Below are 21776 nucleotides of genomic sequence, written 5' to 3' on the forward strand. Positions count from 1 at the left end.
AACTTTCAGCTCATACAAGGAGAAGACTGATCAGAGATGCAGCCAAGAGGCCCATGATCACTCTGGATGAACTGCAGAGATCTACAGCTGAGGTGGGAGACTCTGTCCATAGGACAACAATCAGTCGTATATTGCACAAATCTGGCCTTTATGGAAGAGTGGCAAGAAGAAGGCCATTTCTTAATGATATCCGTTTAAAGTTTGCCACAAGCCACCTGGGAGACACACCAAACATGTGGAAGAAGGTGCTCTGGTCAGATGAAACCAAAATTGAACTTTTTGGCAACAATGCAAAATGTTATGTTTGGCGTAAAAGCAACACAGCTGAACACACCATCCCCACTGTCAAACATGGTGGTGGTAGCATCATGGTTTGGGCCTGCTTTTCTTCAGCAGGGACAGGGAAGATGGTTAAAATTGATGGGAAGATGGATGGAGCCAAATACAGGACCATTCTGGAAGAAAACCTGATGGAGTCTGCAAAAGACCTGAGACTGGGACGGAGATTTGTCTTCCAACAAGACAATGATCCAAAACATAAAGCAAAATCTATAATGGAATGGTTCAAAAATAAACATATCCAGGTGTTAGAATGGCCAAGTCAAAGTCCAGACCTGAATCCAATCGAGAATCTGTGGAAAGAACTGAAAACTGCTGTTCACAAATGCTCTCCATCCAACCTCACTGAGCTCGAGCTGTTTTGCAAGGAGGAATGGGAAAAAATGTCAGTCTCTCGATGTGCAAAACTGATAGAGACATACCCCAAGCGATTTACAGCTGTAATCGCAGCAAAAGGTGGCGCTACAAAGTATTAACTTAAGGGGGCTGAATAATTTTGCACGCCCAATTTTTCAGTTTTTGATTTGTTAAAAAAGTTTGAAATATCCAATAAATGTCGTTCCACTTCATGATTGTGTCCCACTTGTTGTTGATTCTTCACAAAAAAATACAGTTTTATATCTTTATGTTTGAAGCCTGAAATGTGGCAAAAGGTCGCAAAGTTCAAGGGGGCCGAATACTTTCGCAAGGCACTGTATCTTTGGCCTGGCGAAGTGGTTTTATGCACTGACTGAATGGAAGCTGATAATTTTGAGTTGTTTTACTCCCTCGGTCTCTGCTGGTCTAAGGAAGAAATGACTAGTCCTCACTGTCCAACACCGAGACAAAACCGAGACACTCAATATGTGGTCATGAGACCGGATTCCTACTACAACACTGGTCCAGGGGCAAGAGCTGCCCCGTTTAAGGGGGCACATTGAATTAGGACATTAACGATTTGGGCAGGGATCTCAAGTATGGAAATAAATATTTTGCTGTGTGATCTCAGTGATGCACCATTACTAAAGTGAAAACGTCTCTTTTCTACCCCAAACAGTTCAAAAGATCAGACCCATTTTACCGGCACAATGTTTTTTTTCATCCTATAGTGAGGGGACGGCAATCTACATTCATAAACCAAGTTGTGAGCCATTTTAACCAAGTGGAAGGTGGGAATTTACCAGTTGTGAAGTCGTAAATACCAGTTGGTCCTATGAACTCGTTGAGGATTGCAGATTGGATAATGGCCAACAAGCTGCGTAAACCAAAAACGAAAAGTATAGCTATCATTCTTGCAAACAAACTATAGTGATAAAAAAAACATAGATTTTTCCCAGTCGTTTGTGGTAAATTCCCATTTGGTTACAAACGCAGCAATAAACTACAAACTACATACGGGTCATGTTTACAATTTTTTTCAATCATGTTACCTCGTGTAGCTAACAACCTAGTAACTTTAGCATTAAACATTTGTCATTTTTAGAACTGTATTGTTTACATTTTAATGTAGGCCCATAGGAACGATAGGAGATCCATATTAAAACACACTGCTCAAAAAATAAAGGGAACACTAAAATAACACATCCTAGATCTGAATGAATGACATATTCTTATTAAATACTTTTTTCTTTACATAATTGAATATGCTGACAACAAAATCACACAAAAATTATCAATGGAAATCAAATGTATCAACCCATGGAGGTCTGGATTTGGAGTCACACTCAAAATGAAAGTGGAAAACCACACTACAGGCTGATCCAACTTTGATGTAATGTCCTTAAAACAAGTTAAAATGAGGCTCAGTAGTGTGTGTGGCCTCCACACGCCTGTATGACCTCCCTACAACGCCTGAGCATGCTCCTGATAAGGTGGCGGATGGTCTCCTGAGGGATCTCCTCCCAGACCTGGACTAAACCATCCGCCAACTCCTGGACAGTCTGTGGTGCAACGTGGCATTGGTGGATGGAGCGAGACATGATGTCCCAGATGAGCTCAATTGGATTCAGGTCTGGGGAACGGGCGGGCCAGTCCATAGCGTCAATGCCTTCCTCTTGCAGGAACTGCTGACACACTCCAGCCACATGAGGTCTAGCATTGTCTTGCATTAGGAGGAACCCAGGGCCAACCGCACCAGCATATGGTCTCACAAGGGGTCTGAGGATCTCATCTCGGTACCTAATGGCAGTCAGGCTACCTCTGGCGAGCACATGGAGGGCTGTGCGGCCCCCCAAAGAAATGCCACCCCACACCATGACTGACCCACCGCCAAACCGGTCATGCTGGAGGATGTTGCAGGCAGCAGAACGTTCTCCACGGCATCTCCAGACTCTGTCACGTCTGTCACATGTGCTCAGTGGGAACCTGCTTTCATCTGTGAAGAGCACAGGTTGCCAGTGGCGAATTTGCCAATCTTGGTGTTCTCTGGCAAATGCCAAACGTCCTGCATTGTGTTGGGCTGTAAGCACAACCCCCACCTGTGGGCGTCGGGCCCTCATACTACCCTCATGGAGTCTGTTTCTGACCATTTGTGCGGACACATGCACATTTGTGGCCTGCTGGAGGTCATTTTGTAAGGCTCTGGCAATGCTCCTCCTGCTCCTCCTTGCACAAAGGCGGAGGTAGCGGTCCTGCTGCTGGGTTGTTGCCCTCCTACGGCCTCCTCCACATCTCTTGATATACTGGCCTGTCTCCTGGTAGCCCCTCCATGCTCTGGACACTACGCTGACAGACACAGCAAACATTCTTACCACAGCTCGCATTGATGTGCCATCCTGGATGAGCTGCACTACCTGAGTCACTTGTGTGGGTTGTAGACTCCGTCTCATGCTACCACTAGAGTGAAAGCACCGCCAGCATTCAAAAGTGACCAAAACATCAGCCAGGAAGCATAGGAACTGAGAAGTGGTCTGTGGTCCCCACCTGCAGAACCACTCCTTTATTGGGGGTGTCTTGCTAATTGCCTATAATTTCCACCTGTTGCCTATTCCATTTGCACAACAGCATGTGAAATTGATTGTCAATCAGTGTTACTTCCTAAGTGGACAGTTTGATTTCACAGAAGTGTGATTGACTTGGAGTTACATTGTGTTGTTTAAGTGTTCCCTTTATTTTTTTGAGCAGTGTATTTTTATTCCTAACTTGTTTCATAAGATTAGTACAGATTTTCTCAGGATACTGCACATGGGGCCCGACCACAGGTATGGGAACCACTGTAGGCCTACTTTTCTCTCTCTCTCTTTCTCTCTTTCTCTTATGCATTGCAGCCTGCCTCAAAAATGATTCACATCACCATCTGTCTCAGTAGCCTACTCTCTGTAAAGCAAAGTTAACATCTGTAATCTTTACTTAACTAGGCGAGTCAGTTATTAACAAATTCTTATTTACAGTGACAGCCTACCCCAGCCAAAGCTGTCAGTCAGATGTGATACAGCCCGGATTCGAACCAGGGACTATAGTGACACCTCTTGCACTGCCATGCAGTGCCTTAGACCACTGCACCACTCATTGTTTATCTCAATTATATTATATGAAGCGTGAAAATGCTAATAAACCATTGATTAACATTGGATTTGTGCAGCAAATGCTAAAAAGTTGGCATTTGAAACAGTTGCCAGGTAAATAAAACCAAAGCATGGGTTGCTGTCAATCTTTGTCCATAAACTGTAAATCAAGTGTGGGGGGTCTGTGAGTGGATTGTGACAATTTCTTTGGATTCCTCATGTCTTACTTATTGTTAGAAAAAAAGTTTAGTACAATCAGATGTTAAGTACTATTATTTTATAATTATTAACTTATTTAGTGAGGGGAGCCTAATTGAGAACAAAGCCTAATTTTCAATGTTGGCCTGAGGACAAGTATTGAATATTGTATTAAGGCTGTAAATTAAAATAGCCAATTTGGGTGCAAATTGTTAGCTTAATTTTTCAGAGATCAAATTTTATTTAAACAAAATGACATTGCAGGAATGCTAATGTTATCTGTTTCTAATTACATAAACTATTTCATAAAAATCTGAGATGGTGGGTGTCATGGCTTGCTGAAATTACATGGAATGACCTCCATGTTTTCTTCCGTCAGGATCATTATGAGATGATAGGGGGACATGTTACTTAATCATAATATATTATACCTGTCATCTGTCGTGTCTTTACTATCATTAACTGAAGACTGATAGTTTTATCAAAGATTCTCTGTAATTAGTTATTACGCGATTAGACTGATTAATCATGTAACCGTAATTACTAGGAAGTCGGGGCACCAAGGAAAAATATTCAGATTACAAAGTTATCATTTCCTAAAATAACTTTTCAGATATTTTATCTGATCAATTAGTCTTCAAATTAATGAATTATTTACTTCACGTTAGTCTCATTCCAAACGTCGTAAATTGTTGGTTATCTGCACGAACCCAGTCTTCACTATGAGTCATCCATACATCAATTGTCTTAAATCATTTATTTATTACTAACTAAGTAATTCACAGAAATGCATAAACAAACAAACAAGGTAAATGTGGTTACATGAAATGACAGGAGAATGTGCTAGTGGGCTAAACCGGCATGTCGGCTTGTTAGACAAAAGGGGGAGTGGGGGTCGACTAAGAAGTCACTACAGAGTGATAATTATAACAATTGAAATGCTAATCCTTTACCCATGAACACTCACTCATTCGGGAACAATTGCAATCAATATATATATATATTTACGCTCATTGTGTCATCTTGATCGCTGGTGAAAAGTTTGTTTCTTTTGTAGAATTGTCCGTCTCTCTCCCTCTGTTGTGGTTAGAGGGGATAGTTCAGAGTGACATTAGTTATAGAATGGATGTTTCTGCGGTTGTCGTTCTTCGCGTTCAATGTCACCGAATTACCTGCTGCAGACTAGTAATTAATATCAAAGACTTGTTCTTATTCTGTCAGTATCGATAGTCTAAGAGTTTAACCACGTGGTATGGTTAAAATATTCAGCAATGGTCTACAACCTTTGTCCTCCTAATGGAGAAAAACATGGTCTTCAACCTTTAGCCATCTCGTAATTGAGGTAAGCTCGGTCTCCTGATCGAAAACTCGAGTGGGGATTTTATTCGGAAGGCAGGAAAGGGCTGTCCCAGGACGCCTTACCCAAACTGGGCTCAGGGGCGGTCCTCTGATTTAGTTAACTCCAATCCCCTTTTTGAGTTTTCCTTGATTAAACAGTCCAAAATCATATTACACACTTTTACAAACAGTATCATACTCACTCATTCATCTTATCTTCTTGACGCTACCCATCCCTTTAGCGGGATAATTGTCACCAACAACTGCTGAAAAGCATAGCGCCTCATTCACATAATATTACAAAAAATATTTATATTCATGAAATCACAAGTGCAATATTGCAAAACACAGCTTAGCCTTTTGATAATCCACCTGTCGTGTCAGATTTTGAAATTATGCTTTACAGCGAAAACAATCCAAGCGTTTGTGTAAGTTTATCGATCGCTCGACAAAACAATAAGTACACTTAGCATCAGGTAACTTGGTCATGAAAATGTTTTCACTCACAAGACTCCCAGTTACACATCAAATGTTCCTTTTGTTCCTTTTGTTCCATAAAGATAATTTTTTTTATCCAAAATACCTCCGTTTGTTTGGCGCGTTATGTTAAGAAATTCACAGGAAAGAGCGTTCACGACAACGCAGATGAAAATTCCAAATAATATCCGTAATGTCCACAGAAACATGTCAAACTTTTTTATAATCAATCCTCAGGTTGTTTTTAAAATATATAATCAATAATATTTCAACCGCAAATGTCTTTATCAGTAGGAGAGGGAAAAACAATAGCTGTCCAAACTCTGTTGCGCGAGCAAAACTCATGTGACCACCTGACGCAATGTTATCTTTCTGGCTCATTTTTCTAAATAAAAGCCTGAAACTATGTCTGAAGACTGTTGACACCTTGAGGAAGCGATAGGAAAGGGAATCTGGTTGATATCCCTTTAAATGGAGCAATGGGAGGCTATGGAACATGGAGTTTTCAAAATAGAAGCCACTTCCTGGTTTGATTTTTCTTAGGGTTTCGCCTGCAATATCAGTTCTGTTATACTCACAGACAATATTGACAGTTTTGGAAACTTGAGAGTGTTTTCTATCCTAATCTGTGCATATTCAAGCATCTGTTCCTGAGAAATAGGCCGTTTACTTTGGGAACGTTATTTTTCCAAACATAAAAATAGTGCCCTCTAGCTTCAAGAGGTTATACAACAATTAGATGTAAACCTCATATGTGCGGCTATTATATAAACAGCGTTATGGTAATGTAGCCACACCGTCTCCCATGAGCTTCCCCAAGTTGTGACAAACGGACCAGTTCGTAGCTGGATTCTTCACCGATCTTTTATACTTTCTCCGGAACATGAAATGTGTACGTACCTCAAGTCCTGGGAGGTGGAAGGATTTTCTTTGTTTTCCATAAAAATCTACTCTCTCTATACTGTGTGGCCATGTGGCAGGGTCTTCTCAGGAATTTACGATCTCTCTGACCACAGCAACCTAGTTGAAGGAGGCAAGGGGAAGGCAGGGAGAGGGGGATGGGGCTTGCTATACCCAAAGAGGCCAACGTCATGACACATCTTAAAGTAAAAATACCAATAATATATAATCTAATGGCAGTTAATCCGACAGGTAGTATGTATGGTTGGGGCGGCAGCGTAACCTAGTGGTTAGAGTGTTGGACTAGCAACCAAAAGGTTGCAAGATCACATCCCCGAGCTGACAAGGTACAAATCTGTCGTTCTGTCCCTGAAATAAGGCAGTTAAACCACTGTTCCTAGGCTGTCATTGAAAATAAGATTTTGTTCTTAACTGACTTGCCTAGTTAAATAAACATAATTAAAATGGCATCCATCTTAGGTCAGGCTCAGCAAAAATTGTTTCAATTTCATGCTAACATTGAAGACACATTTGAAAAATCATTAGGCCAGTTCAAAATATTTTAATTGAGGTGACTGTACAGAATATGAACCTTGTATATATAATTAAATGTAAATGTGTTCTTAAATAACAGTAATATTTAACCACTATCATGCTAATGGTTACAGTATGTTGGATTCTTGCTTGAAACCATCAACCCATGATTTAAATTGATTTGGATGGAGAGATGTTGCATTTACTGGTTTATTCATTTGAAATATACTACACAACCAAAATATTAATATGGAGTTGGTCCCCCTTTGCTGCTCTAACAGCCTCCACTCTTTTGTGAAGGCTTCCACTTGAAGTTGGAACATTGCTGCGGGGACTTGCTTCTATTCAGCCATAAGAACATTAGTGAGGTCGGGCACTGATGTTGAGCGATTAGGCCTGGCTCGCAGTCAACGTTCCAATTCATCCCATAGGTGTTTGATGGGGTTGGGGTCAGGGTTCCAGTCAAGTTCTTCCACATCAAACTTGACAAACCATTTCTGTAAGGACATTGCTTTGTGCATGCTGTCATGCTGAAACAGGAAAGTGCCTTCCACAAACTGCTGCCGCAAAGTTGGAAGCACAGAATTGTCTGGAATGCCATTGTACAGGTATACTGTAGCATTAAGATGTCCCTTCACTGGAACTATGGGTTCTAGCCCGAACCATGAAAAAGAGCCTCAGACCATTATTACTCCTCCACCAAACATTACAGTTGGCACTATGCATTCGGGCAGGTAGCGTTCTCCTGGCATCCGTCAAACCCAGATTCGTCTGTCGGACTGCCAGATGGTGAAGCATGATTCATCACTCCAGAGAACCCGTTTGCACTGCTCCAGAGTCTAATGGCGGCGAGCTTTACACCACTTCAGCCGACACATGGTATTGTGCATGGTGATCTTATTGCTGTGTGCGGTTGCTCAGTCATAGAAACCAATTTCATGAAGCGTCCAACGAACAGTTCTTCTGATGATGTTGCTTCCAGAGGAAGTTTGGAACTCGGTTGTTGACGATTTTTTTTCAGCACTCGGCAGTCCTATTTTGTGAGATTGTGTGGCCTACCACTTCACGGCTGAGCTGTTGTTTCTCCTAGATGTTTACACTTCACAATAACAGACCTTACAGGTGACTGGGGCAGTTCTATTAACAAATAGTCCAGTGATAATGGTGAATAGCAATGCATTGTAAACATGTACCCCCAAGCCATAAGACTACTGAACATCTAATCAAATGGCTACCCAGACTTTTTGAGTTGCTCCCCCCTTTTTTTACACTGCTGCTACTCACTGTTTATTATTTATGCATACATAGTCACTTTGCCCCTACCTTCATGTACATTATCTCAATTACCACGAGTAACCTGTACGCCCGCACATTGACTCGGTACCGGTGCCCCCTGTATACATCCTCGCTATTGTTATTTTACTGCTGCTCTTTAATTATTTGTTACTTTTATTTCTTTTTTTCCCCATATACTTCTTTAAACTGCATTGTTGGTTAAGGGCTTGTAAAGTAAGCATTTTACTGTAAGGTCCACAGCTGTTGTTTTTGGCGCATGTGACAAATACAATTTTATTTGATTTTGATTTGATATATTAGAGTGTGAATTTGTAACATTGATCAAATCAAATCACATTTTATTGGCCACATACAAATTTTGCAGATGTTTGTGCGGGTGTAGGAAATGCTTGTTTTTATAGCTCCAACAGTGCAATAGTATCTAACAATTCACAACAATTCACACAAATCTAAAAGCAAAAGAATGGAATTAAGAAATATATAAATATCAAGTGAGCAATGTCAAATCAAATCAAACTGTATTTGTCATATGCGCTGAATACAACAAGTGTAGACCTTACCGTGAAATGCTTACTTATAAGCCCTTAACCAACAGTGCAGTTCAAGAAAGAGTGTCGGAGTGGCATTGACTAAAATACAGTAGAATTGAATACAGTATATACATATGAGATGAGTAAAGCAGTATGTATACATCAGTAAAGTGACTGGTGTTCCATTATTAAAGTGGCCAGTGATTCCATGTCTATGTATACAGGGCAGCTGCCTCTAAGGTGCAGGGTTGAGTAACCGGGTGGTAGCCGGCTAGTGATGGCTATTTAACAGTCTAATGGCCTTGAAATAGAAGCTGTTTTTCCAGTCTCTCGGTCCCAGCTTTGATGCACCTGTACTCACCTCACCTTCTGAACAGGCCTTGGCTCAGGTGGTTGATTACCTTTTTGGCCTTCCTGTGACATTGGGTACTGTAAGTGTCCTGGAGGGCAGGCAGTGTGCCCCCGGTGATGCGTTGGGCAGACCACACCACCCTCTGGAGACCCCTGCGGTTGCGGGCGGTGCAGTTGCCATTACAGGCAATACAGCCCGATCGGATGCTGTCAATTGTGCACCTGTAAAAGTTTGTGAGGGTCTTAGGGGTCAAGCCAAATTTCTTCAGCCTCCTGAGGTTGTAGAGGCGCTGTTGCGCCTTCTTCACCACACTGCTCATCATTAAGCTCAGGGCCCTGGGTCTTAACCCCACCATGTGCAACTAGGTCCTGGACTTCCTGACGGACTGCCCCCAGGTGGTGATGGTTGTGTCGTCTGCGAAGTTGATGATTGAGTTGGAGGCGTGCTTGGCCATGCAGTCATGGGTGAACAGGGAGTACAGGAGGGGATTGGGCATGCACGCTTGTGGAGTCTCTGTGTTAAGGATCAGCAAATTGGAGGTGTTGTTTCCTACCATCACTACCTGTGGGCAGCCTGTCAGGAAGTCCATGACCCAGTTGCACAGGGCGGGGTTTAGACCCAGGGCCCCGAGCTTAATGATGAGCTTGGAGGGTACTATGGTGTTGAATGCTGAGCTGTAGTCAATGAACAGCATTCTTACATAGGTGTTCCTCTTGTCCAAATGGGTTAGGACAGTGTGCAGTGCGATGGCAAACTGCAATATCTGTCGATCTATTGGGACGGTAAGCAAATTGAAGTGGGTCTAGGGTGTCAGGTAAGGTAGAGGTGATATGATCCTTAACTAGCCTCTCAAAGCACTTCATGATGATAGAAGGGAGTGCAATTAGGCAATCGTCATTTACTTCAGTTACCTTTGCTTTCTTGGGTACAGGAACAATGTTGAACATCTTGAAGCATGTGAGGACAGAAGACTGGAATAGGGAGAGATTGAATATGTCCGTAAACACTCCAACCAGCTGGTCTGTGCATGCTCTGAGGACGCGGCTAGGGATGCCGTCTGGGCCGGCAGGCTTGCGAGGGTTAACACACTTAATTGTCTTATTCAAGTCAGCCATGGAGAACAAGAGCCCACAGTCCTTAGGAGTGGGCTGCTTCGGTGGCACTGTTTTATCCTCAAAGCGGGCAAAGAAGTCATTTAGCTTGTCCGGGAGCAAGACGTCAGTGTCTGCAAAGTGGCTGGTTCTCCCTTCGTAGTCCGTGATTTTCTGTAGACCCTGCCACATATGCCGCGTGTCTGAGCCATTGAATTGCGACTCTGCCTTTTCTCTGTACTGACGGTTTGCCTATTTGATAGCCTTTTGTAGGGAATAACTACACTATTTGTTTTCAACCATATTCCCAGTCACCTTGTCATGGTTAAATGCAGTGGTTTTCGCTTTCAGTTTTGCGCGAATCCTGCCATCTATCCACGGTTTTTGGTTTGGGTAGGTTTTAATAGTCACAGTGGGAACAACATCCCCTATACACTTCCTGATGTACTGTCACAGCGTCTGTGCATATGCATGTGGGCCGGGTGGTCCAGCGGTCAGTGCCGCACTCATGTTTGCGAGTGACAGTGTGGGTTCATATCTAGCACACTGCCTGTGTGACACACACTATGTCTTTCCCACTGTCTCTTCTCTATCTAACCAATGCAACATTAAAATATTTATTAAAAGACACCATTGATATGCATTGATAGAGGAAATAGCTAGATATTGTGATGTTCTTGTGATGCTCTTTTCCTTCAGTCATCTCTTTACATTTGGGTTTATGGTTTAAGCTGTTACAGATAGTTATGTTGGGTAAGAAATGGCCTTAAAAAATATGACATGATACCTTGCTGCAACGCTTTGCCCAATTATGTCGTTTTACACAATAAAACCTGTAATAGATGTCAGCATTCTACTTGTTTAGATGTTTTCTCTCTCTCTGCTTGTGTGAAAACAAACAGCCCAAGTGATCAGGGAATAGCTTAGGGCTCCTATCCTTTGATATTTCAAAGCTAGCTTGTTAAAATGCAGGCACAACTAAAAGGCACTTATTTTTAGGTGAACACACACAACATGTGTTGCTGTCTCTTTCTCCCTATCTCTCTCTCTCTCTCTCTCTCTCTCTCTCGCTCTCTTTCTGCGTTCATATCAGTCTCTTGAAGGCAGACACATTGTGTTCAACAGTACCTTGCAGGGTTTGAGCTTTGTGAATCTAGCTAGTGTGCTTCTGTAAACATATTCACTTCTTCAACTATATTCCAAGAGAATACAATTTCCTTTGTTGAGTGTGTATTTTCTCTTTATTTCATAGTCCTCTTCTGATTAAAAAAAAAGTGGATGTATTTTTAATTTATGCTATTAAATCACACATTATGCACAGTTTACAGAAGACAGTTTTCAGAATTTTAGTTTTTAGGAACAAATACATATTTTACATTGTGAAGAGAATTATTATTATCATTAGCATTACTTTATCTTGGCAAAAGAACTCCAGTGGTATATGTCATACTATATTTGAATATGGCATATATAATGCCTCTCTCTCACAACAAAACATTTTTTTGTCTTAACAATTATAATATTATTTTACAAAGACCAGATGTTAGAGTGATTTGTAAGTGGCCTTTTTATATTATAAAGTAGGTCTATAGGGAGCCGCTATATATCATTGTCCCATGATATTGTTCCTACCTAGCCTGCTCTTCCACAGATTTTTTCTCTAGGAAAAGCAGCGACGGGGCTGAGACAGACAGACAGACTGGCTGGGAGGCTGGGAGGCTGGGAGGCTGGCAGGCAGACAGACAGACAGACTGGCTGGGAGGCTGGGAGGCTGGGAGGCTGGCAGGCAGACAGACAGACTGGCAGACAGGCAGGCAGGCAGGCAGACAGGCAGGCAGGCAGGCAGGCAGGCAGGCAGGCAGGCAGGCAGGCAGGCAGGCAGGGAGGGAGGGAGGGAGGGAGGGAGGGAGGGAGGGAGGGAGGGAGGGAGGGAGGGAGGGAGGGAGGGAGGGAGGGAGGCTGGGAGGCTGGGAGGCATGCAAGCAGGCAGACAGACAGACTGACTGACAGACAGACAGACAGACAGGGAGGCTGGGAGGCTGGGAGGCAGAGAGAGGGAGGAGCAACATCTCCACTGACTGTGTCCCTTCTCTACTGGCGAGCAAGAACACAAGTGAGAAAGAGAGAAAGAGGAAGGGGAGAGCATGGGAGACGCAATTGTAGAGCAACACACTGACGCACTGAGAGTGTGAACGGCAGAAAGAGAAAGAGAGAAAGAAAGAGACAGAGGGAGAGTGAAACTGTGAGTAAAGCTAGAATGAAGCTGAGCCACCGGCAGCAGGGAAGACTGAAGATTTGATTTTCTGGGAAATAGGAGAGGACATATAAAAAGAGAGCAGGAGAGAAGACGCACACTCTCTCACTGAGAGAGCAGCAGCTGAAGAAGAGAGCTACAGTGCCAGCCCCTCACACACAGACAGACGCACAACTCTCTTTATACCTCTGCTACTAACTTTGTCTCGGTGTCACCAACATCTCATAGACGGTAGGCACACGGGAGCAGACTTCTTCCCCCGTTACTTCTCTTTAATGATGATGATCCCTTGGCTGGTTCTGTTCTCTTGGATGGCTGGACTTGGTACGTAAACAGTGTTATCTGTCTCTCTCTTTATCTGTCTCTGTCTCTTTCCCTTCTGTGGCTCTGACTGAATCGAATGGAAGTGAGCCGCGTTTTCTCTCTTCTCTCTGTCTATCTCTCACTCTCTCCCCATCTCTCTCCATTCTGTGACTCTGACTGATCCATATGGATGGTGGAAGCTTTGTAATTGATGCTACATCTGTGACTTGGAGGGACCGCTTTACTGTAAGTTTGGCTGCAGTTTGATGTGCCTTTGCTATAGCTTCTCCACAGTAGCTCTGAGTGATACTTGAATTATCTACTGTGGGACTGTGGTGTAATCTCAGAGAGCTATAAGTTGCTTTGGTTATTGAGATTTACATCAGTGTTTTTTAATCGATATGAATCCTTTTCTGTGTCCTTTGAAACTGTGAAATGTCCCTGACTTTCTATGTCTGCATCTCATGAATGAGCAGGTGTGCTTGAATCGAAATCCTGCTTACGGTGTTGAATTTGTGTCTGTCTCTCATTGCATTGATCTAAACATGCTGGGCTCATTCATCAGTGTGTCAGAGAAACACTTGCAGAAAGCAACAAGATTAAGCATTTATTTCTCCTTGCACTCTGAGATACCAGAATGTCTGTTCTTAGAAAAGTCACATTAGTTATCTCAAAAAATCTTGAAGTTTCAAGGATAGTTTTGCAAACAGTAAGACATTTATTTTTAACATTGTCATTTAGTTGTTTCTCGAAGATTTCTAAAATTAATTATTAACTCCACACTTGTGTATGCAATGCTGTCACACAAGTGCATGCAAAAATGATGTGTGTGTATGTGTTTTGTGACTGTGTGTATGTGTGTACATGTTTGTGCACGTATGCAAGTGTGTGTGTGTGTGTGCGTGCGTGCGTGCGTGTGTAGATAAGGTGTGTGTGTGTTTGTATGTGTTTCTACCTACACATAATTTTCACAGTAATTCCAAAGCTATGGCCTATGATTGCAAATGGGTGTTGGAAACAGAAGATTTTACAATAACTCTCTCCGTTTCAATACACTCACCCTCCCCTGAACTGACTTCCTCTCCCCTTTTCCTGATATACTCTCCAAGATTTGTCCAATTCCTCTGTTGCACTGTTGAACTCCTATTTCACTTGCTCAGTCATATATCTCTGCTAGTCTAAATGGTAATTCCCCTAATGTTATTGCTGGTCCTAATGTTAAGGTTGGGTGTGCGGAACCAGTCGTGTATGACTGTACAAATACTCCGCCTTTCGCTTTGGACATACAGAGTGAGCGGCGCACCACTAATTTGAATTTGACACCAGTAATAAAGCTTTTAATAGCGCTCTCAGCAGCCCTCTTCAGAGACTGTACATCAAACCTCAAGAGGGTGTCAGCTTTATTGCTTAGTTTTATGAGTATATGAGTGTGTGTGCCAGCGTCGGAAGTTAATATAGGATTTTTACCCCATCTACTCCCCTCAGTGAATTGAAAGTTGGAGAGGTTGGGGGCATTTTCTATGGTTCCCAAATTACTGCTTCATTCTCTAAGCAATAGGCTCACCTATGGGTTAATATCTCTTCTCTACAAGCATTTTTTCTCCAAACTGCAAGCTATCAGAGCTTGGACAACTTCAAGCCCCTATAATTAACCAACATACTGTATATACTGCTAATTCATCTGGCAGTCACTGCTGGATCCTGCTTTACCATTCTAAGGCTCCTAATCAGTTCGCAGGTGAGCCCAAGCCAATCCTCAGTGCTTGCCGCAGACAGCCATATATATTTGTTCTCAGTCGTCTGGGGGGGGGGGGGGGGGGGGATCAAGTGCTCTTCCTTGACGTCGCTTCTCTCTTGTGATACACTGATCAAGCGCTGTAGTTTGCATCCATTGTTGTCAGCAGAATCAGAGTGGTTATCGAAAACAGAGGATGAGGAGGAGGGGGGTGGGGGGGTGGGGGGGGGACAAGGCTGCCATCAGTGTCAGAGTACTACAGAATGTTTCAAAGGACCTCTCACATCGATTAATAGCATCCAATGAACACAACTGACTCTTGATTAAAGGTTAAAGTGTGTTGATTAAACAGCCATTCTACACTCCTTCACCTCTCCTTATTCATCTTCACATAAATCCTTCATTCTTGGAGCTCCTGGCAGTAACATTATGGTGGGAGCAGTGATGAGCACTGAGCAGCACCTCTCTACCCCACTCCATCCCCGCCTATGTTCTACAAACTCAACTCGCCACTCAAGGATTATCACGCAGAGATCACAGTCCCCCTGTACTCCCAATGGGGAGGGGTGATGAAGCCTTTGAACATAACTCTAAAAGAGCAATGAAATGGTAATGCCATGTCTGGAGCGTGCTGCATTCAGGAACTTTCTCACTATACTACGAACTAGCAGCAAATGGACTGTTTTCCATGGCACACTGTCAAGTGGAAAGTAATCACGATACCTTTGTCTTAGTATGAACCAGAGACACTTAAATGGTTTAGGTAAGGAAGCCACGTGGAAAGACGTTCACCTGTAGTGTTGCAAAGTTGACCATCAGAGAGCTAAAATCATTATCTTCAAAATAGACTGGTGGTTTAGCCCCTGGGGATTCCAGGAGATTACCTCAGAGTCAAGCTCTGGCACAGGTGAGCATACTATGAGTCAACACCCACTCACACTTCTAGCTACAATCTTTGGCTTTGGATGAGTTTCCTAGGGGCATGAGCACAGTTTATAAACCCAGAGGCCCAACATTGCAAGACTTCCGGGAAAGCTTGCAAAGCAGACCAGACTGGGGTTTGAGAAGTCAATGAGAGAAGTGAAGAATTATTCCAATAGTTGTTCATTTTTCTCGAAATATAAAGGCACAACCTAGATTCGTCCAATTTCTTAAGTAGCTGAACATGTTATTACTCCAACCTCGTGAAAGTGACAAACTGACACGTTTTCCTTTTCATCAATAATAACTATATCGAAGGAGTGCCATTGATTTGAAGGTCATCACATGCACAGTTTGGCACAAGATGACTGTTAGATGACCCTCTGCTAGCCAACATCACCATGACATTGCCTGCAAGCGTGATTGGGGATTTCCATTGGAGAAGCAGTTTCTACACACTGTACAGTACTTTCATACAGAACCACCTTTGATCACAGTTTCACCTCATCTTTTACACAGGAAAGTCCTATTGACTTTCCCAATGGAGCGTGATTGCACTTTTTTTATGCCTCATCCGTCTTAAAGGACAGCCCCCCGATACGTTGTGGTGAACTCAGCTTGATCTTTCTGGTTAAAGACTTGCTTGCCACTATACCCTCTGGCAGTCTGTGTTAACCTATGGACACTGCAGTGATTGCAGTGGCCTCGCTATTCAGATACTTGAGTGAATGTATGAAAGAAAATACACTGCTTTGAGATGTAGTGGCAACTGGCAAGATACTGCTCCAGAGCCCTTTACTCCCTTCAGAATTGACAGCACGACAGTTAATGATGTACGCGGCGCTTCAGAAATGTGCCGTGTGGAATATGTATATTTCAAAACATTGTCATGCTATTCAAAGCTGCCTGTCAGTATGCTCTGTAGTTATTTTTGTTGTTACTGATTTGCATATTCAGTTTGTGACTTGTTACACAGGCAATATGTGCTTGCGGAACCTTTGACATCACCCTCAATCTATGGCAGGAATGCATAGAGAGATGCACAGCCAGATAGAGGCACTATTTTTTTCAGATTTTGCACTGTATAATGCTGAGTAAATCAGTCCACCTTTTAGCACCTTGGACAACACCTGTACATTAGACAGTACCCCTTCAGCACCTTGGACAGCACTCTCACATTACTTTCAATCTGTGGCACCAACGCATAGAAACAGACAAAGAGATAACATGCTGACCTGACTAGATCAGTCACAAACATGTGTACAAACCAGAATTTGGTGCCTATTAAATTTCAAAAAGTGAATTTAAAATGAATGTCCCTTAATTTTTGAATTGAGAATTTAAATTAGCTACCTGAATCGGTTGCACTGAAATTTAATTGACCCCATAGCACCCTGACACACACCTGTGCATCCCATCTACCTGGTTAAATAAAGGTAAAATAAATAAATAAATAAAAATCTCTTTCTATTATATACTGTTCTTTATCACATGCATAAATGGGAACACAGTGACGGACCAGAGCATAAATAAGGAAACAGCAAATTAAAATAAGGTCATGGAAGTGTAGTTTAGCACTGTGCAGTGGGTTCCACACTGCTCCAAGTGCATTTCCCTCTGTTTGCTGATGGATAAATCCACTTCAACCTGATGCCTAATGCACAGGAAACAATTAACAGAAAGCCCCACTCCTGAGACGCCCAACACAGTGTGAGTTCCAAATGCCACCCTATTCCCTTTATAGTGCACTTCTTTTGACAATGGCCCATATTGCTCTGGTCAAAAGTAGTGCACTATATAGGGGATAGGGTGCCATTCGGGAAGCATGCACATAATCGTCTCACCGTAACTGACTCATCAACTCCAGGTCTCCAGAGGGAAGATAGAACCCATAATTGCCACTAATCACTCCAACGATCAATAGGGAATCTATATCTAGCATCAGCTGATCAATCGGTGGATATCCATCAGACAAAAATGCCGGTTATGGAAAGAAAGGTTATGTTAACAATTTGGTGTTTATCTTCTCTCTGAATTATTCTCCTATCTTTACAGTTACATATTTTACCATTGGTTGATCTCTACCTTTTATTGTAAATCAAGCAAAAGGGCTGTTGCATTCCCAGAGGGCTGTAGGAGCTGCCAATAACCTGCTCAGAGAGGTGCATAGAGGTGGCAGGATTGCTTTGGATGTGCATTGTACCTCAGCGTACATGTGACTGCATGCCGAGCAGGTACGCCGCGAGTTTGATGTTGTCTCGCACAATGATTTCATCACTCATTCCTCCTCTGCCAAAGTGTTGCCGAAGTAGTTTGCGGAAACATCAACATCATTTTTCCTATACTATTGCTGCTATTAATCATGGACCTGTCACCGCAGATCTATATCTGCGCTGCACACTGTTGTTACATTGCATTTTCCGGGCAGCATTTGAAAAATGCTGGAGTAAACAAGCCAGCGTAGATATTGACAGAGCTGTTATGTCCTGCACAGGCCCTGCAGAATAGAAGATGTATTTTGTGTCGCGGGACAGGAGGACCTTTGAAGAATTGAGCTGATGATCTGATAAGGGAGGCAGTGTCTGACAGAATTTTCCACCTTCTATTCCACCTGGACAGACTTGACTCTATCTTTCACTCTCTCTCTTTCTCTGTATTTCTCCTCTTCTCTCACACACACTCTTTCCTTTGCAGCCTTTGCAGCCTTGTGCAGGTGGAGAGACCCTCTGATTGCACAACACATGCAATTGTATGAATGGGGGGAATCAGGTTCCACAACCATGAGCTTTTTTTGCAATATAAAAGTCAATTAGCCTTTTAACCCGTACACATGGACTCTGTCAAGGGGAGGGATGGGGGGCTTGGAGAGACCTAGGGAAGCTGCTCACCTTCAGATAATGATGTGTGTTTCCCTGCTGTTACTATGCATCCCTCACAAAGGCATTTGGGCAGCACTTCCATGAATATGGCAACTATAGCATCGCTAGGTTAGCTAGCCTCCCTTTGGGCTCTATTGTTGGATCGTTAATGGCCGGCTAGCTAACTTGATAGCTAACTGGATAGTGAAGTGACCAGTCTCCCTATCCTGAAGAGTCTCAGCGGAGGAGCTTTTCTTATCATTAGCGCTTGGTGTTTGTCTGTGATCTAACGCCTGTGAGGCACCAGAAACCCATCTGAGCCGTGCTCAATTACCCCAGCCTCGTTATTTTGCATGGTAAACTGGGGGCTTGGGGATGGCTGGGGTGGTGGTGGTGGGGTTTTGATGCAATGTTTTTGATGGGGCGCACAAGCAATCACCATGTGAGCTTATAATAATTGTTCACGGCATGTTTCTTTGAACTCCGCCACTTGAACCTCAGCTGAGGCTGGAAGACTGTGTTCAGCAAAAAGCCTTTCTAATAGAAGGCCTCTAATAATGACCCTTTCAGAGGAAAAGTTTGTTCCCAAAGTTTTTTCGACTGATTCTGGAAAGTCAAAGGCTTCAGAAACACTGTGGCAGATCTCTGCCAACTTTCAAGATTGATTGGTGCCAGCAGTGACTTTTGTAGATGGTACATACGAGTAATTTAACGGGATGGGTTAATATGAGTATACTGTAAAGCACGGCATAGTTTGATACCCGGTTGATGTTTTTGGTTGAGCTCTGTCAAAGTGAGCTTTATATCCAAATCATTTCATAACCTTGAATAGGTCAATGGGCTGAATGCACGCCTTCCCAAATCCATTGGATGCAAAAACGGAAGATTGAGTTATGTTTCATGGATAAAGGGATGCACTCATAATGGGCTGGGTGAATTAACATTGAGCAAGGGAGTTCCTCTTTACATGCTTGCTTGGCGAATCCGCCACAGTCGTGGCTTTCATTCACAGATGACATCCGTCACAAATCTCCCAGCCGCACCGGACTCATCCCTTTGCCACTGTTGCTTGGCTTCCGCCCAGGAGCTAAACATCCCACCATCAGCTCACCGACACTCGTGGTGAGTAGAATTTATAAACAGCAACGTTTTTGAAGCAGAATGTAGTTTAATGTAGCCTTACCTTATAGAAGGCCTAATGTCAGATCAGATAGCTCCCAGAGGGAGCAAGGGAGTGTACACTCAATATGTCGGAGCAGAGCATGGCTGTTGGGCGGATGAGCCAGGGGATTTTAAGGGAGGGGTAGGCTGTCTGTCTTTTTAAATGATGCTTGGTTGCGGATGGTTTAGAGGGACAGGTGAGACGGCTCAACCGAAAGTGAACAGGGATCTAAGAGTGAGACGGTGGCAGCTAGGGCCAGACAGCTCTCCTCTTTATTTTCCCATTTCAGACGCAGAGCACTTTGTCAGTCTGAGGAGAAGGGGAGCAGTCAAGTGTTCATACTGGATAAGAGTAGGCAGCAGACTGATACCTTTTCACAGAGATTAAGATGATACACAGGCTTCCAGAGAAGCCTATAGCTCTGTTATGTTCTTTCATTGCCATGAGGTCCACTTCTAACCACTCTATCTATCCCCAAAAGCCACATTTAAAGGCCCAGTGCTGTCAATTCCGTTTTTCTTGTGCTTTATATCATATTGTACATCAGTTGATGGAACTAACACTATGAAAGTGTGAAAATATATGATTAGTGTTATTTCCTGATAGTTACTGGATGAAAATACAACCCAATCAGCAGGTTTGCATGGGTGGGAGATTTGGCTTTCCATGGGGACATCACCATCCGGTAAATTGGTTAATAGATCAATAACAAAAAGAGTTCCAAACTTCTCTGCAAATAACAAACAGGTAGTTTAGTTTACCCCTCCCCACTTAGACCACTCCCAGGCAGTCCTAGCAAAATTCTATATTGAGAAATATTTTTATTGCTAAAATGCTATTACAGTAAGATAATTAATTGTTACCCAGAAATTATTGATACAAAAACGGCTACATTGGGATTTTAAAAATCGAATCGCAATAATTAAACATACAGCAAGTCTGTGTTTTTTTATCACAAAATATAACAATGAGTTTCCAAATTACAATGGGGTTTTTGCTTGTGCATCCCTAGTGGATATTTGTCAAAACTACACTACTGTTCAAAAGTTTGGGGTCACTTAGAAATGTCCTTGTTTTTGAAAGAAAAGCAAATTTTTTTGTTAATAAAAAAACATCAAATTGATCAGAAATACCATGTAGACATTGTTAATGTTGTAAATGACTGTTGAAGCTGGAAACTGCAGATTTTTTTAATGGAATATCTACATAGGCGTACAGAGGCCCATCATCAGCAACCATCACTGCTGTGTTCCAACGGCACATTGTGTTAGCTAATCCAAGTTTAACATTTGAAAAGAAAGGCTAATTAATCATTAGAAAACATATTTGCAACTGTTGGCACAGCTGAAAACGGTTGTTCTGATTAAAGAAGCAACAAAACTGGCCTTCTTTAGACTAGTTGAGAATCTGGAGCATCAGCATTTGTGGGTCCGATTACAGGCTCAAAATGGCCAGAAACAAAGGAATTTCTTCTGTAACTCATCAGTCTATTCTTGTTCTGAAAAATGAAGGCTAATCCATGCGAGAAATTGGCAAGAAACTGAAGATTTCGTACAACGCTGTGTACTTCTCCCTTCACAGAACAGCGCAAACTGGCTTTAACCAGAAGAGAAAGATGAGTGGTAGGCCCCGGTGCACAACTGAGAAAGAGGACAAGTACATTAGAGTGTCTAGTTTGAGAAACCGACGCCTCAAATCATCGGTCCTCAAATCGCAGCTTTGTTAAATAGTACCTAGCAAAACACCCGTCTCAAAGTCAACAGTGAAGCGACGACTCCGGGTTGCTGGCCTTCTAGGCAGAGTTGAGTAGAAAAAAAAACATATCTCAGACTGGCCAATAAAAATAAAAGATTAAGATTGGCAAAGAAGACAGACACTGGACAGAGGAACTCTGTCTAGAAGGCCAGCATCCCAAAGTCACCTCTTCACTGTTTGACTTTGAGACTGATGTTTTGCAGGTACTATTTAAAGAAGCCACCATCCTTTTGACATGGCGCTGTGCATTA

General features: G+C 42.7%; 1 protein-coding gene across 1 annotated transcript in view; it reads left to right on the forward strand.

Moving 5' to 3' along the window:
- Nucleotides 1-12582: 12582 nt before the first annotated feature.
- The window catches only part of LOC110538905 (kin of IRRE-like protein 3), a 300574-nt gene continuing 291380 nt past the window's right edge, over nucleotides 12583-21776 (forward strand). Inside the window, exon 1 of the mRNA XM_036937674.2 lies at nucleotides 12583-13115. Coding sequence (XP_036793569.1) covers nucleotides 13067-13115 — 49 coding nt within the window. The 5' untranslated portion in view covers nucleotides 12583-13066. The remainder of the gene's footprint in view (nucleotides 13116-21776) is intronic.

This window comes from Oncorhynchus mykiss, chromosome 12, assembly GCF_057628025.1.
Source record: "Oncorhynchus mykiss isolate SJ-2025 chromosome 12, ASM5762802v1, whole genome shotgun sequence".
NCBI lineage: Eukaryota > Metazoa > Chordata > Actinopteri > Salmoniformes > Salmonidae > Oncorhynchus > Oncorhynchus mykiss.